General features: G+C 42.6%; 1 protein-coding gene across 1 annotated transcript in view; it reads left to right on the top strand.

Annotated features, from left to right (window-relative positions):
• Positions 1-558: 558 nt before the first annotated feature.
• SDHB (succinate dehydrogenase complex iron sulfur subunit B) overlaps positions 559-14,228 on the top strand; it is a 36,628-nt gene continuing 22,958 nt past the window's right edge. The window contains exon 1 of the mRNA XM_007935625.2: positions 559-630. Within this exon, the coding sequence (XP_007933816.1) occupies positions 559-630 (72 nt within the window). The remainder of the gene's footprint in view (positions 631-14,228) is intronic.

The following is a 14,228-nucleotide window of genomic DNA, read 5'->3' as shown; positions in this document are numbered from 1 at the left end:
ATGAACGCAAGAATGAATAGCAGCTTTGCCAGTCATCTGAAATAATCTCAGTTCATTTACCAGCCGTCCACATTTATCCGAGACTGAGTGGCTTCAGGGCAAACAGCATTGTATCTAACAGATATGTCTAACAAATGCCACTGAGGATCAGAAATGAGTGATGTGACTGCCCAGTTTTCAGTGGTAAATGGATTAAAATCGAGGCAAGAAGTCGAACGAAGTAAGGACTCCGTCTTCTCTTGGTCTTAGTCCCACCCCTTCAGGCCTTCCTCCCTCTCAGACTCAGCCCCTTTTGTCTGGGAAGGTCACCTTAGCAACTCTAGAGGCCAGGAGTCCAAATGGGCATGCGCGGGGGTCGTCCACATCTGCGCATGCTCGCTTTGACTTTCTCGGCCTTCTTTCCTTCCACCGAGAAACAGGAAGTCACTTAGGACTCGGTGGCTGCTACGCGGCTAGCAGGACCTGGGAGTACGCTGGCTCGGCGCCGCGGTGTTCGGCGGGACGCGGGCGAACAACGACCTCAGAGTTAAGGGGTGGGGCTCGACGTCAGGAGCCAAGATGGCAGCCGTGGTTGGAGTCTCCTTGAGGCGTGGGTTCCCGGCCAAGACTCTTGGCGGAACCTGCCTGCTGGTTAGTCCTGGGACCTGGGGGAGAGGGGAGGTTTGAAGGTCACGGAGATTGCTTGGAGCTGCGGGGTAACTGGAGAAACTGAAGCTGAGGGGCACAGGACAAGGCCTCAGGAAAGGAAAGACCCCCTACGTACGCACCGTGATTCGGTTTTGACCTGGAACATCCTGATCTCTTACGCTTCTGTGCCTCGCAGGCGCCCGTTAGTTGGTCAGGCGTAGGCGATGTCTTAGGAATTTTTTTTAAAAAGTTCAAAGATAGGATTTGAATTGCCCAAGGTCAAATGGCAGATGAGTGACTGTTGAAACTAGAATTTGAGTCCAACCGTTTGCGTTCCGGGCCCTTTTCCTGCCACTGTGGAAAAGGAAGACCTGCAGGAGTGTGAGGGATAAGAACTGGGAAGTTAGTTCATGCCTCCAGGATGCAAGGTTGAGGACTCAGTAAAGAGGAATTGGATCGGGATTGGTAGGGAAAGGACGGGTGAATTGCTGGGGACAGGGCATGGGAAGGGAGAGACGGAAGAAAATCCCTCTAGCCCCTGAAGGATCCAGACCTCTCCCCCTGTATAGGGCTGCAGGCAAGACTGGGTTCCTTCAACCAGTGTCACCCAAAATTACAGTACTATCCTCTCAGTAGGAGCTGTGGTAGCGTAATGCCTAAGGCACTTGACTGCTAACCAGAAGGCTGGCGGTTCAAACCCACCAGCCACTCCTCGGAAGGAAGGTTGGGCAATCCTACTTCCGTAGTGGTACTGCCTCGGAAACCCAAGGAGGGGTCGCTATGAGTCGGGGCCGACTCGACGGCAAATAACAACAACAACAATCCTCTCAGTGCCCTTGTCTGTAAAACCAAACCCACTGCCGTGGAGTCGATTACAACTCATAGAGACCCTGTAGGACAGAGTAAACTGTCCCAAAGGGTTTCCGAGGCTATAAATCATTACTGAAGCAGACTGCCTCATCTTTCTTCTGCCGAGCACCGGCCACCTACTGGTTAGCAGTTCTTTCTGTAAAAGGTTATAATAATACCAATGTCATAGAATTGTCAGGGGATCACGTAAGTACAGAACTTGGTGCTGTTCTCATCCACAATTCAGTGTGCAGTCATCAATTTTCTGAGATCCTTGTGTTGTCAAAGGAGCTCCAATGGCATAGTGCCTAAGACATTTGACTGCTAACCAGAAGGTTGCTGGTTCAAACCCACCAGCAACTCTGCGGAAGGAAGACTGGGCAATCTGCTTCCTTAAATATTTACTGCCTCGGAAACCCAAAAGGGGTCACTATGAGTCGGAATCAATTCGATGGCAGTGAGTTTTGTTTTTTGGTTTGTATTGTCAGGGAACTACACACTTCTGTCTGCTTCCTTCTCACTTAGAAGGGGAAAGAAAATTACCATTTCATGATGGACTAAGAAGGGGAAGGAAAAAAGACCCATGCCATCAAGTCAGTTCTTATTCATAGTGACCCTATAGGACAGGATAGAATGTCCCATAGGGTTTCCTGAGCTATAAATCTTTACAGAAACAGACTACCATCTTTTCTCTGCAGAGCAGCTATGTGTTTGAACACTGATTTTTTGGTTAGCAGCCTAGCACTTAACCACTGTGCCACCAGGGCTCCTTAATAAGGGACTAAGACCCCAAAGGAAACAAATTCATTGCTACTGAGTCCAACTCAAAACGACCCTAAGGATAGAGTGGAATTGCCCCATAGAGTTTCCAAGGCTGTAAATCTTTATGGAAGCAAACTGTCACATATTTCTCCTGCAGAGTAGCTGGTGGGTTCAAACCACTGACCTTACAGTTAGTAAATGAGCACTTAACCACTGCACCACTCCCCCCCCCCCAAAAAAAAAGCAAACTCATTTGCTGTAAGTTGTTTCCAACTCATAGCAACCCCCATTGGGTTTCCAAGGCTGTAAATCATTACAGAAGTAGATCACCCTGTCTTCCTTCCATGAAGCAGCTGGTGGGTTTGAACTGCTGACCTGACAGCAGTCAAGTGCATTATCCACTAAACCACCAGAGCTCCTTGCTGTACCACTAGGGCTCCCTAATAAGAGACTAAGGATTTACAGATGCCTTTTGAATTTCTTCTTCTGAGCTCCTCAGCAACCCATTGGTGGGCAAACAGGAATCCTTACCTCTTTAAAGATTCAAAAACTGAAGCTCCAGAAAGATATATTTTTACTTGCTCAAAATACCACACTCAACAGTTGGTAAATCTAGGGCTTAAACTTAGTTCTTTTAAACACAATACCTGAAAAACTCCTAACATAGATCCTAACATGTGTTAGGCATAGAAGAAATACTAGTTCCCTTCTCCCTGAACTTACTGTTGTGTTAGGTGCCATCGAGTTGGTTTCAGCTCCCAGTGACCCTGTGTACAACAGAATGAAACATTCTCTGGTCCTGTGCCGTCCCCACAGTCACTGCTGTGTTTGACCCCATTGTGTCAGTCCATCTCTTGAGGTTCTTCCTTTTTTACTGACCTGCTTAACCAAGCATGATGTCTTTCTCTAGGGATTGAAACCTCCTGATAACATGTGCAAACAAAGCGAGACAAAGTCTCATCATCCTCAGCTCTCAGGGTCATTCTGGCTGTACTTCTTCCAAGACAGATTTGTCTCTTACACTTAAATGAGATTTGTATCTTAAGTGCTTGCTGTGGCTGCACAAGTAGTTCTGGTGGCATAGTGGTTAAATCACAGTTTTAAAAAAACTTCAATTTGTAGAACACAGTATCTACAAAGTTCAAGAAAGCAAAGCACAATAAAATGGGAGAAAAAAATCAATGATTGATAGTGACCTTGTTTAAGCATCCCTGGTGGTGCAGTGGTTAAGACATTTGACTGCTAACCAGAAGGTTGGTGGTTTGAACCCACCAGCTGATCCATGAAAGAAAGATGAGGCAGTCTGCTTCCATAAGGATTTACAATCTTAGAAACCCAGTGGGGGTCGCTATGAGTTGGAATCCACTGGATGGCAGTGAGTTTGGTTTTGGTTTGAGTGACCTTGTTTTTTGTTGTTGTTGTTAAGTGCCGTCGAGTCGTTTCCGACTCATAGCGACCCCATGCACAGCAGAACGAAACACTGCCCGATCCCGCACCAGCCCCACAATCCCTGCTATACTCGAGCCCATCATCGCAGCCACTGTATCAATCCATCTTGTTGAAGGCCTCCCCCTCTTTCGTCGACCCTCCACCCTACCAAGCATGACATCCTTCTCCAGGGAATGGTCCCTTCTTACAACATGACCAAAATAGGTGAGACGAAGTCTGGCCATTCTTGCTTCCAAGGAGCATTCTGGCTGCACTTCCTCCAGGACAGATCTGTTAGTTCTTTTAGCAGTCCATGGTACTTTCAGCATTCTTCGCCAGCACCACAACTCAAAAGCATCAACTCTTCTTCGGTCTTCCCTATTCATTGTCCAGCTCTCACATGCATACAAGGTGATTGGAAATATCATGGCTTGTGTCAGGCGCACCTTAGTCCTCAAGGAGATATCCTTGCTCCTCAGCACTTGAAACAGTTCCTTCGCAGTTGACTTTCCCAATGCTACACGTCGTCTAATGTCCTGACTGCTGCTTCCGTTGGCATCGATTGTAGAACCAAGCAATGTGAATTCCTTGACAACCTCAATCTTCTCTCCATTGATTGTGATGCTGCTCATTGGTCCAGTTGTGAGGATTTTTGTTTTCTTTATGTTGAGATGTAATCCATACTGCAGACTGCATTCTTCAACCTTCATCAGTAGGTGCCTTAAGTCATCCTCACTTTCAGCAAGCAGAGTTGTATCGTCTGCATATCTCAGATTGTTAATGATTCTTCCTCCAATCCTGATACCACGTTTTTCTTCATATAGTCCAGCTTCTCAGATTATTTGCTCAGCATATAGATTGAATAAGTGTGGAGAAAGAATACAACCCTGACGCACTCCCTTCTTGATTTTAAACCATGTAGTGTCCCCTTGTTCTGTTCGAACGACAGCCTCCTTGTTTACCAACTCCTTTTATAGATGCTGAACAAACAGTTGCTTTGTAAGAGCCCTACCAATGAGAGTGAGTCCTAAAGCTCAGGCCCCTCTTCAAGAATGAAGTATGAAGAAAGCTTGTATCATAGGTGCAAAAAGGGCACAGGGTCAGCATCTTCTGACCTCCTCTAACCTCACAAGAGGAAGACAGAATCACCATCAGCAGCCCACAGCTTATTCCTATGAGGCCAGACATGCCACCACCCTCCAGCCTTTTACCAATCCTGACACCAACCATACCTCCCACGGCACTCACTACTTCTCTTCTGGGTTCGATAGTTCGTTGTGATGGCCACACAGAACTCACAGACAATACTCATGACCATGGGATTTATTAGGGAAGTAGTAGGCTACAATTCAGGTTCAGGAACATGCTCAGAATACAATTTTTCAATTGTCTCCTCTCTGCTCTGCCTCAGACATACCTTTATGACCCTTGGCCTGGCCTTTGCCCTCCTTGGGCAAGTGTTACAAAGCTCTTTTAGTTCTGCTGATAGGTACACCTAGGTGCACCCCACTCCATCAGCAAGGCTTCTGCCAAAGGGCACTTGGCTTTCTCGCTCTGTGGGCCAGGTAACCTACTGCTCTGAGTTGTGCGTCTTGGTTCCTCTGAGACCTTTTCTCTGCCAGATGTCTTTCTCTGCCAAGGAGGTCCAGTGCAGGGATCTTGGGTCCAAGGATGCACTCTACTTCACCTCTAGCTCTGCTCTCTTGACAGCAGCAATAGCCACTTCTCTGTCTCTAACCAAAATAAAACAAAAAAAATTCACAGCCATCGATTGATTCTGATCATAGCAACCCCCTTTGGGTTTCCAACATGGTAAATCTACAATATACAGTATACAGAACTATATTGCCCAGTCTTCCTTCTGCAGAGTGGCTTGTGGATTTGAACCACCAAATTTCCAGTTGGCAGTCAAATGCCTCAGGTACTACACCACCAGAGCTCCTGTCTCTGTCTCTAGGAAGGCTCATTTTAAGCCTGGCAGAGTGACAAAACTAACCAATCCCAACATCAGAATTCTACATATCTTATTTGCATGGAACCACCCAGAAATCCAGTGGAAGTTACAATGGTATGGCTAGAAAAAAACATACCAAGTAATTCATTGCACCCCAGTAGGTCAGTGTTATAATTCCTGACTAGGCTGTTTCAGAGCCTCCTCAAATAGGAGTGTCCGTTCAGACCCAGAAAAGCCACCTCAGAAGAAACCAATAATAAGCTTGGTGTATTAGCTGTGTCCTAAGACACTAGAGCACAGTAGGATTTATTCTGGATTCCTTTTATGTATATAGTCTGAACCACAATTCTGTCTTTAAATGTTTTACTGTAATACATTAACTGTTGTTTCTGTTGCCTTATTTATTATTCATCTAGCCACTCCTTCAAGGCAAGGACCACCTGTTTACAGTTGTGTATCTCCTTACTCCTAGCACTGGCAGGGCTTGGGATACCAATCTGCCAATCAGAATAATACAAAAATAAATGATTTTGCCAGTATTGAAAAGCAGAAATTATTTTCTAAGCTATGCTAGGAGCTAATCATAAGACTGCTAGCGTTATGAGGGAGATATTAATATCCCCCACACATTTACAAACCATATCGAATCAGAAAGGTTAAGTGATTTGCCAGAGGTCACACAACTATTAATTTGTTGAGTCTGGATTTGAACTCAGGTTTCTCATGCTCCAGAACTTGAGTTCTGAATATTATACAATGTCACTCACACATTTCAGAAACAAGCCTGCACTTCCTATATTAGGCAGGCTTATCTTCATACAGAACCCCTTGCCTTCCTCACTTGTCCTCGCCTTCCTCTCCTGCCTCCAAATCTGTATCTGTTCTGTCTAGCGCCAGGCCTGCTCCCTAAGAAAGATTTCCTGGAGGAACACCACCAGCCTACAGCATGACCCAGAGTCTACTCTTCTCATCCTCTGTAGTCCAGTTCAGTCCAGTTGTTAGTGATCTTGCTTCCTTCCTTCAATTAGAAACTATGATATTAAATCCAAGATTTCCTGGAAATGTGCTGTCTGCCCTGAATACTCATTAGTACTGTAGGTTGAAATAGACAAGCTTTTATATAACCCTCCTTCACCATGGGCTTATGGTATAAATTGCTGAGCAAGCAACAAGGGGGAAAAAAAAAAAACACAAATTATTTCCCATCTGCCTGCCTCTACTCATATGCCCTCTTTTCCTTCCTGTTACTGGAGAGAACTAGCAATGTTCCCATCTTTTCACCTATACACTAGATCCTGGCCTTCCTCACTACTGAAGGGTACCTCTACAGTGCTTGTCCTCTTCCTCTGCCTTACTAGTTTTCCCTTCTCTGTTGGATCAATATCCTCAGCCCTCAAGCATGTCGTAATTTCTCCTGTCTTAGAAAAACATATCCATGCAGTACCACTTCACACCTACTTCTTGTTGTTAGATGCTGTCAAGTCAGTTCCAACTCATAGCAACCCATATGCAAGAGAACAAAACTGCCTGGTCCTGCACCATCCTCACAATCGTTGCTGTGCTTGAGCCCATCATAGCAGCTCCTTGGGGGTCATACCCACTAAGATGACTATTATTAAAAAAATAAAAGAGTATCCCAAGTGTTTTTGGTTACGTATCTACTTCTGTAGTGATACTGCCTCGGAAACCCAAGGAGGGGTCGCTATGAGTCAGGTCTGACTCGGTGGCAAATAACAACAAGTGCCGCTCTAACAGGAATATACCACAAATGGGATGGCTTGAACAAACAGGAGTTTATTCTCTCACAGTTTGGGGGCTTTAAGTCTGAGTCCAAAGTACCAGCCTCTAGGGGCTGGGTGAAAGCTGTTCAACCTTGGGCCTCAGCTCTGCCTCCTGCTCCAACCCACTGAAGCTGGAGGCTTTTCTTCACTTGAGACAGCTGCTGGGTGCTGAAGCTGACAAGGCCAAAGTTGACAAGTAAAAAGGCACAGTCCTGATGTTATGAAACCACAGGGCAGGCCATTAATTCAAGTCCATTGAAAGTCACAAGGTTGGCAGAGCATGGCAGGCTGCTGAACAACTCAGCTATGTGTAGGGTTCAAGCGTGCCATGAGCTGGAGACCATTCCCATAGCTACTGCTTATATACAGGAAGCAGACCACATCCCTAAAACAGCTACTCAGCTGCTACAGTACATTCTACCATGGAATTAATTACCAATCTCACCATGGGGAATAACTACATCCAGCTGCCCAGCCACTCAACCAGGCCTCGCCAAGGTGACACACAAACTTACCACACCAAGTGTTGGGCAAGGGTATGAAGAAACCGGAATACTCGTCCATTGCTAGTAAAATGTAAAATAGTGCGGCTGCTGTGAAAAATAACTTAACAGTTCTTAAAAATGTCAAATATATATGACCCAGCAATTCCATGCCTAGATATTTACCCAAAAGAATTGAAATCAGCAGCTCAAATAGACACATGTACACTTGTGTTCATTGCAGCACTATTCATAATAGCCAAAAGGTAGAAACAACAGCCCTAGTGTCCATCAACAGATGAATAGATAAACAAAAAGTGGTCTGTACTCAAAAAGAGGAATGAAGTTCTAATGCATACCACCCCATGGATGAACCTTGAAAACATGCTCAGTGAAATAAGTCAGAAACAAAGGAACAGATAATTATATGATCTCACTTGCTTGAAACATCTAGAATAGGCAAATCTATGGAGTGAAAAGGAGCTCTGGTAGCATAGTGGCTAAAAGCACTTGACTGCTAACCAGAAGGCTGGCGGTTCAAACCCACCAGCCACTCCTCGGAAGGAAGGTTGGGCAATCCTACTTCCGTAGTGATACTGCCTCGGAAACCCAAGGAGGGGTCGCTATGAGTCAGGGCCGACTCGACGGCACATAACAACAACAACAACAATGGAGTGAAAAGATTAGTGGTTACCAGGGGGAGGGGGTTGGGGAAATAGAGTCTTTACCTGCTTCAGGGCTTTGCTTAACTCTTCCATTTTTAGTGACGTATTCACTGGCCACCCCATTTAGGACTCTAGCATCCCCATTGTTGGGACCCCATCCGTCTTTTTTTTTTCCTTGTCCATTGCACTTATCACTACCTGACTTACTATAGATTTTATTTGTGTCTCTCTCACAATTACAGTATAAACTCCTTGAGGGTTGGAATATTTGTCTTATTTGTACTTGACAGGGCCTAGAACAATCCCTAGAATGTAGTAGGCACTCCACAATGATTTATTAAACAAGTAAAGGAATGTATGATAGCATATCTAGACATATCTAGGGGACTTCTGGTAAGATGAAGAACTAGGCAGATAACCTACACAGACCTTCTTCAACAAAGAAAAGAGAAACCAATTGCAGAGATATAGAAGATAACCCTAGAGTCCAGAGCTTTGAAAGGAACTATGCAGAAGTGGATTAGACTCCAACTAGTGGAAAAACCTGAATGAAAACAGAATGGAGATGGATGGAGCTGTGGACTGTCAGCTACTCTGATGGCAGCCAACAGCCTGAATATTTCCAAGGGGTGTTGGGACCTGAGAATTGACCTAAGGATCAACCCTCATCGCCTAGGGCTGCAGGGACAACTGCACTGATGGGCTGTGACTAGAAAGGGAAACAGCAAGGAGAGAGACAATCTGAGCTGTGGACTTTGGCTGTCTGGAAGGTGCAGCCATTTTGATAGTTTACAAGCAGCAGCCATTTTGGATATTTAAAGTGACTGACAGCACAGCCATTTTGAAGGTTTATAAGTGGTGGCCATTTTGGATATTTACAGTGGCAGCATTTTCATTCACATTCCAGGGACTTAAGAATAGGCTTTGCTTGCCAAGGATGGCAGGAGCATACAGGAGGCTGACAATGGCAAAGGAGGTAGGTGGTGAGTGTATAAGTGCTGTCAACTAGTGATTACAGGTCCACAGTACCTTGCTTACGTAGATAATATGCAAAGAAAACAAAAATCGTGGGCAAGTCACTCCAGCATACAAGCACCAATTAAATATAAACACAAAAACGGCACAATGTCTCAGAGACAACAGAGCATCACAGTCCTCAAAAAGAAGCAAGGTAAAGCAGTAGAAACAAGAGACCAGGATACAGACCCAGAACACATACCTGAGGAAGAAGCAGCATTGGAACTCCCTGTTAAGAATTCAAAAGAATTATATGTAGGTACCTTCAGCAGATTGAGAGACAGATCAAGGAAAACACTGATAGAATTGAGGAAAACAGAGAAACCCTAGAACAATTTTGAAAGACAATACAAGAAGAAAATGACAGAATAAATGAAAAATTAGAAATGATACAAAATCTACAGATAGAAATCCAGAAGAGTAATACTAAATTTTCAGAAATAGATAACACATTGAATGGGCAAAGGAGTAGAATGGAATCAATGCAAGACAGAACTAGTGAGATTGAAGGCAAATACCTCAATACTTCTTTGGAAAGAAAGAAAAAAAAGATCAAAACAAAATGAAGAAAGCCTGAGGTTCATGTGAGATACCATCAAAAGGAATAACCTACGTGTCATCGGAATTCCAGAACAGGAAGAGTCAGAAACCACAGGGAAAATTGTCAAAGATTGGTTGGAAGAGTATTTTCCTGGTATGAAGAAAGATGAGACTATATCCATTCAAGAAGTGCAACAAACCCCCAACAGGATAGACCCCAAGAAAATCACCAAGACATATCATCAAACTCATCAAAACCAAAGACAAAGAAAGAAAGCAGCACAGGTGAAACAAAAAGTTATCTACAAAGGGCATCCAGTAAGACTAAGCTTGCATTTCTCAGCAGAAACCATGCAGGTAAGAAGACAGTGGAATGGTATATACAAAACCCTGAAAGAAAATTCCAACCAAGGATTATATGCCCAGCAAAATTGTCCCTCAAATATGATGATGAAATTAGGACATTTCCAGATAAACAGAAATTAAAGTAGTTTGTTAAAACCAGACCAACCGTAGAAAAGACAATTAAAAGGAGCCCTTTGGACAGAGAACCAACAATAGCAAACAACAACTGACCATTAACACGCATGATGATGTAACCCAGAAACCAACCCAGTTATGGAGGTATCCAAAGTAAATAAGCTTACAAGATTGTAAACAGGGAACCAGAGACATCAATTGACAAATGAGGACAACTACAAACCAAAAAGAGGGAAAAAATTGTGTAGTTACAGAACTTCTAAATGGTAGGGAAGTCAAGACAACTGCAAGATAGAACAGACTGTTCTAAACTTGGGTAGAAAATTTTAAATCACAGGGTAACCTCAAAGAAAAATTATAAACCTTCACATCAAAATAAAAAAAAAGACTAGCACAAATATTTAGCAAATACTGAAACAATACCAACAAAAAATGTGATAATATGATTCATAAACAAAACAAGCTCAGCATAGAAAATTATATGGAACTAGAAATCAGCAACACCATGAAAAAGCACATAACAAAATGACAGCAACAAATTCATACTTGTCAATAATTACACTGCCAAAAGAGTATAAAGACAACCTATAGATTAGGAAAAAATATTCGGCAACGACATATCTGACAGGGGACTTACCTCTAAAATTTATAGAAAACTCCAATATCTCAGCAACAAAAAGATTAACAATCCAATTCAAAAATGGGCAGAAGACATGAATAGACATTTCACCAAAGAGGATATTCAGGCGGCCACCAAGTACCTGAAAAAATGGTCATGATCATTAGCCATCAAAGAGATGCAAATCAAAACAATGAGATAACATCTCACCCCAGCACTAATGACAAAGTTCAACAGGACAAAAAATAACAAATGCTGGTAAGGATGCAGAGAGTTTGGGACTCTAATGCACTGCTGATGGGACTGTCAAATGATAAAACCACTGTGGAAAGCAGTATGATGATTCCTTAAAAAGCTGGAATTAGAAATGCCATTTGACCCAGCAATCCCATTACTTGCTATATATCCTAAAGAAGTGAGAGCCAGGAGAAGAACAGATATATGCACACCGATGTTCATTGCAGCACTATTTACAATAGCAAAAAGATGGAAACAACCTATGTGCCCATCAACAGAAGAATAGATAACCAAACTCTGGTACATACACTATGGAATAGTATGCAACACTAAAGAATAATGTAGAATCTGCAAAACACTATATAACATGGATGACCTTGGAGGACATTATGCTGAGTGAAATAAGTCAGTCACGGAAGAAAAAATACTATATTAGTCCATTATTGTAAAAAATCAAGGAAAGGTTTATATATGGAGGGAAACTTTCTTTGTTGGTTGCCAGGGGGGAATGGAGAAAAAAAAAAAAAAAGATGCATTGACCCATGTCACTTTAGTTTTGTGTATTTCATTGTACATAATTTCAATGAAATACATTTAAAAATATATGTATATCTAGGCCTGCTGTTGCCTAAGATCCTGCTGGATTAATGAGTAAAGTAAGTTTCTGTTGTTCCTTGGATCACTTTGGGAAAGGAATGATCGTTGTGTGCTGTTCTGTTTTATGTTTGCATTTTCTCTGCTGCAGTGGTGTCTAAATGGTTGGGTTTTGGAACCACAAGACCTGTGTTGGAATCCTGGCTCTTTTGTTTTATGCTCTTATTCTCATCTTTTAACTGAGAGTAATCAGCTTTCCTTGTGGAAACATGAAGAGTAGAGATAATTTAGCACAGTGTCTGGCACATAATGAGGGCTCAATGAATGGAAGCTGTTACTATTACCACTTTTAGTTCTCCCAGAACACCTATGTAACTGATTTTTAGATTTCTTTACTCTGTGTAGCCCTCAACATGAGCAAAACTTCATCACTTTTAAACCATGACCTCTGGTCATTTTGATTTCAGGATATTCTCTCTTCATTCTTGTTAACTTCCTCTCAAGCCACCCAATATCATGTAACATATATTGTTAACTCAAAAGTGAATTTAATTGAATTGTTTTTGGGAGAGGAAGACTGATAATGCCTTTATCATATTCAGTAATGCATCCCAACATGGCTTTTGTTTTACATTCACATGATAAGACTTTTCCTTTATGATTTTTAAACAGTCCTAACTTCTGTGGGAAAGATATGCATGGTCAAGTTTCTTTGTAGACCAGACATGATACAGATATTTAAGTACTGGAAGGAAGTGTTGAAGTGAGGACCTGCTGCAGGTAGCCATAGTCACCTTTGACAGGCCTTTGTAGGAGTGACACTGAGCTTGTAGATCTGGATGCTGAGCACAGACGGGACCACTGGATCAGACTTTTGAACCAGAGAATTTTGGCCAGGAACACCAAAGCACAGATTCTGTTTAAAGTCCAAGTTGTATTAATGTTTAGGTAAAAAAACATTTTTTAAAAGACATTTTGCCCTCTATGCCTGCCACCTGTCCCAGGCACAGTGGCCACCAGCTCTGGAAAACAGTTGGCAGTTTCTTTAAAAATTACATGCAGCTGCTATCCAGTGCAGCGTCTGCACTCTTGGGCATTTATCCCAGAGACTTGAAAGTTTATATTAACACAGAAACCTGTACATGAACGTTTATAGTCACTTTATCCATAACAGCCTAAAACTGAAAACAACCCAGATCCTTCAGTAAGTGAATAGTTAACAGACTATTACATCCATACCATGAAACACTACACAGCAATAAAAAGGAACGAACTGTTGATACACCCAGCAACTTGAATGAATCTCCAGGGAATTATGCTGAATGAAAAAACCAATAACAAGATTGCAATCAATGTCATGAAACAAAATGTGTATGGATTGTTGAATGGAAAACTAATCTGCTCTGTGAACTTTCACTCAAATCACAATAAAAACTTGAAGGAAAAAAAAGCCAAAAGATTACATACCAGATGATTCCATTTATGCAACGTTCTTGAAATGATAAAGTTATGGAAATGAGGGACAGATTAGTGGCTGCTAGGGGTTCCTGGTTTCACTTCATTTCCTATTAAATACCACAAGGGGGCATTAGCCACCTGTTTCCCATTTTGTAAAATGTCCTGCATCTTGAGTCAGAGCGGACAGTAACTAACAGTGAGAAACACGTTTGTGAAATGGCTTTCCTTTTGTTGATTATCTTATTGAGCTTGTGCCTGGGCAAACAGCTTTAATCATCACCTTCACTTTCATTTCTTCACTGTACTGATTGTTTTGTTTAAAGTTGCTGTGTAGTGGAGTCCTACTCATGGTGACTCCATGTGTGTCAGAGGAAAACTGCTCCATAGAGTTTTCCATGGCTGGATTATCAGTAGACCACCAGGCCTTTCTTCCATGGTGCCTCTGGGTGGATTCAATCTTCCAACCCTTTGGTTAGCAGCCAAACTCCTTAACACTTGCAGTACCCAGGCACTCACTAATATTTGTGTTTTCAGCTTCATTAATTGTGGGTACTTCTTACTGTGACGTTTCTTGTAATAAGTCAGTTAACCTTCAGAGTTTTTATTTTCTTTAACAGTTTATAAAGACAATTAGCTGGCTTGGAATACAGTCTGAATTTATCTGTATACAAATATAATTACTATTTGGACTGATGAACAGGAATCCTCTCTCTATCCCTGTAGTAGAAGCACTTG

The sequence above is a fragment of the Orycteropus afer genome, unplaced genomic scaffold, assembly GCF_000298275.1.
Source record: "Orycteropus afer afer isolate SDZICR_OR568_19922 unplaced genomic scaffold, OryAfe1.0 scaffold00031, whole genome shotgun sequence".
NCBI classification, from domain to species: domain Eukaryota; kingdom Metazoa; phylum Chordata; class Mammalia; order Tubulidentata; family Orycteropodidae; genus Orycteropus; species Orycteropus afer.
Note: the sequence above shows the minus strand (reverse complement) of the source record. Positions and strands in the feature narration are given on the sequence as shown.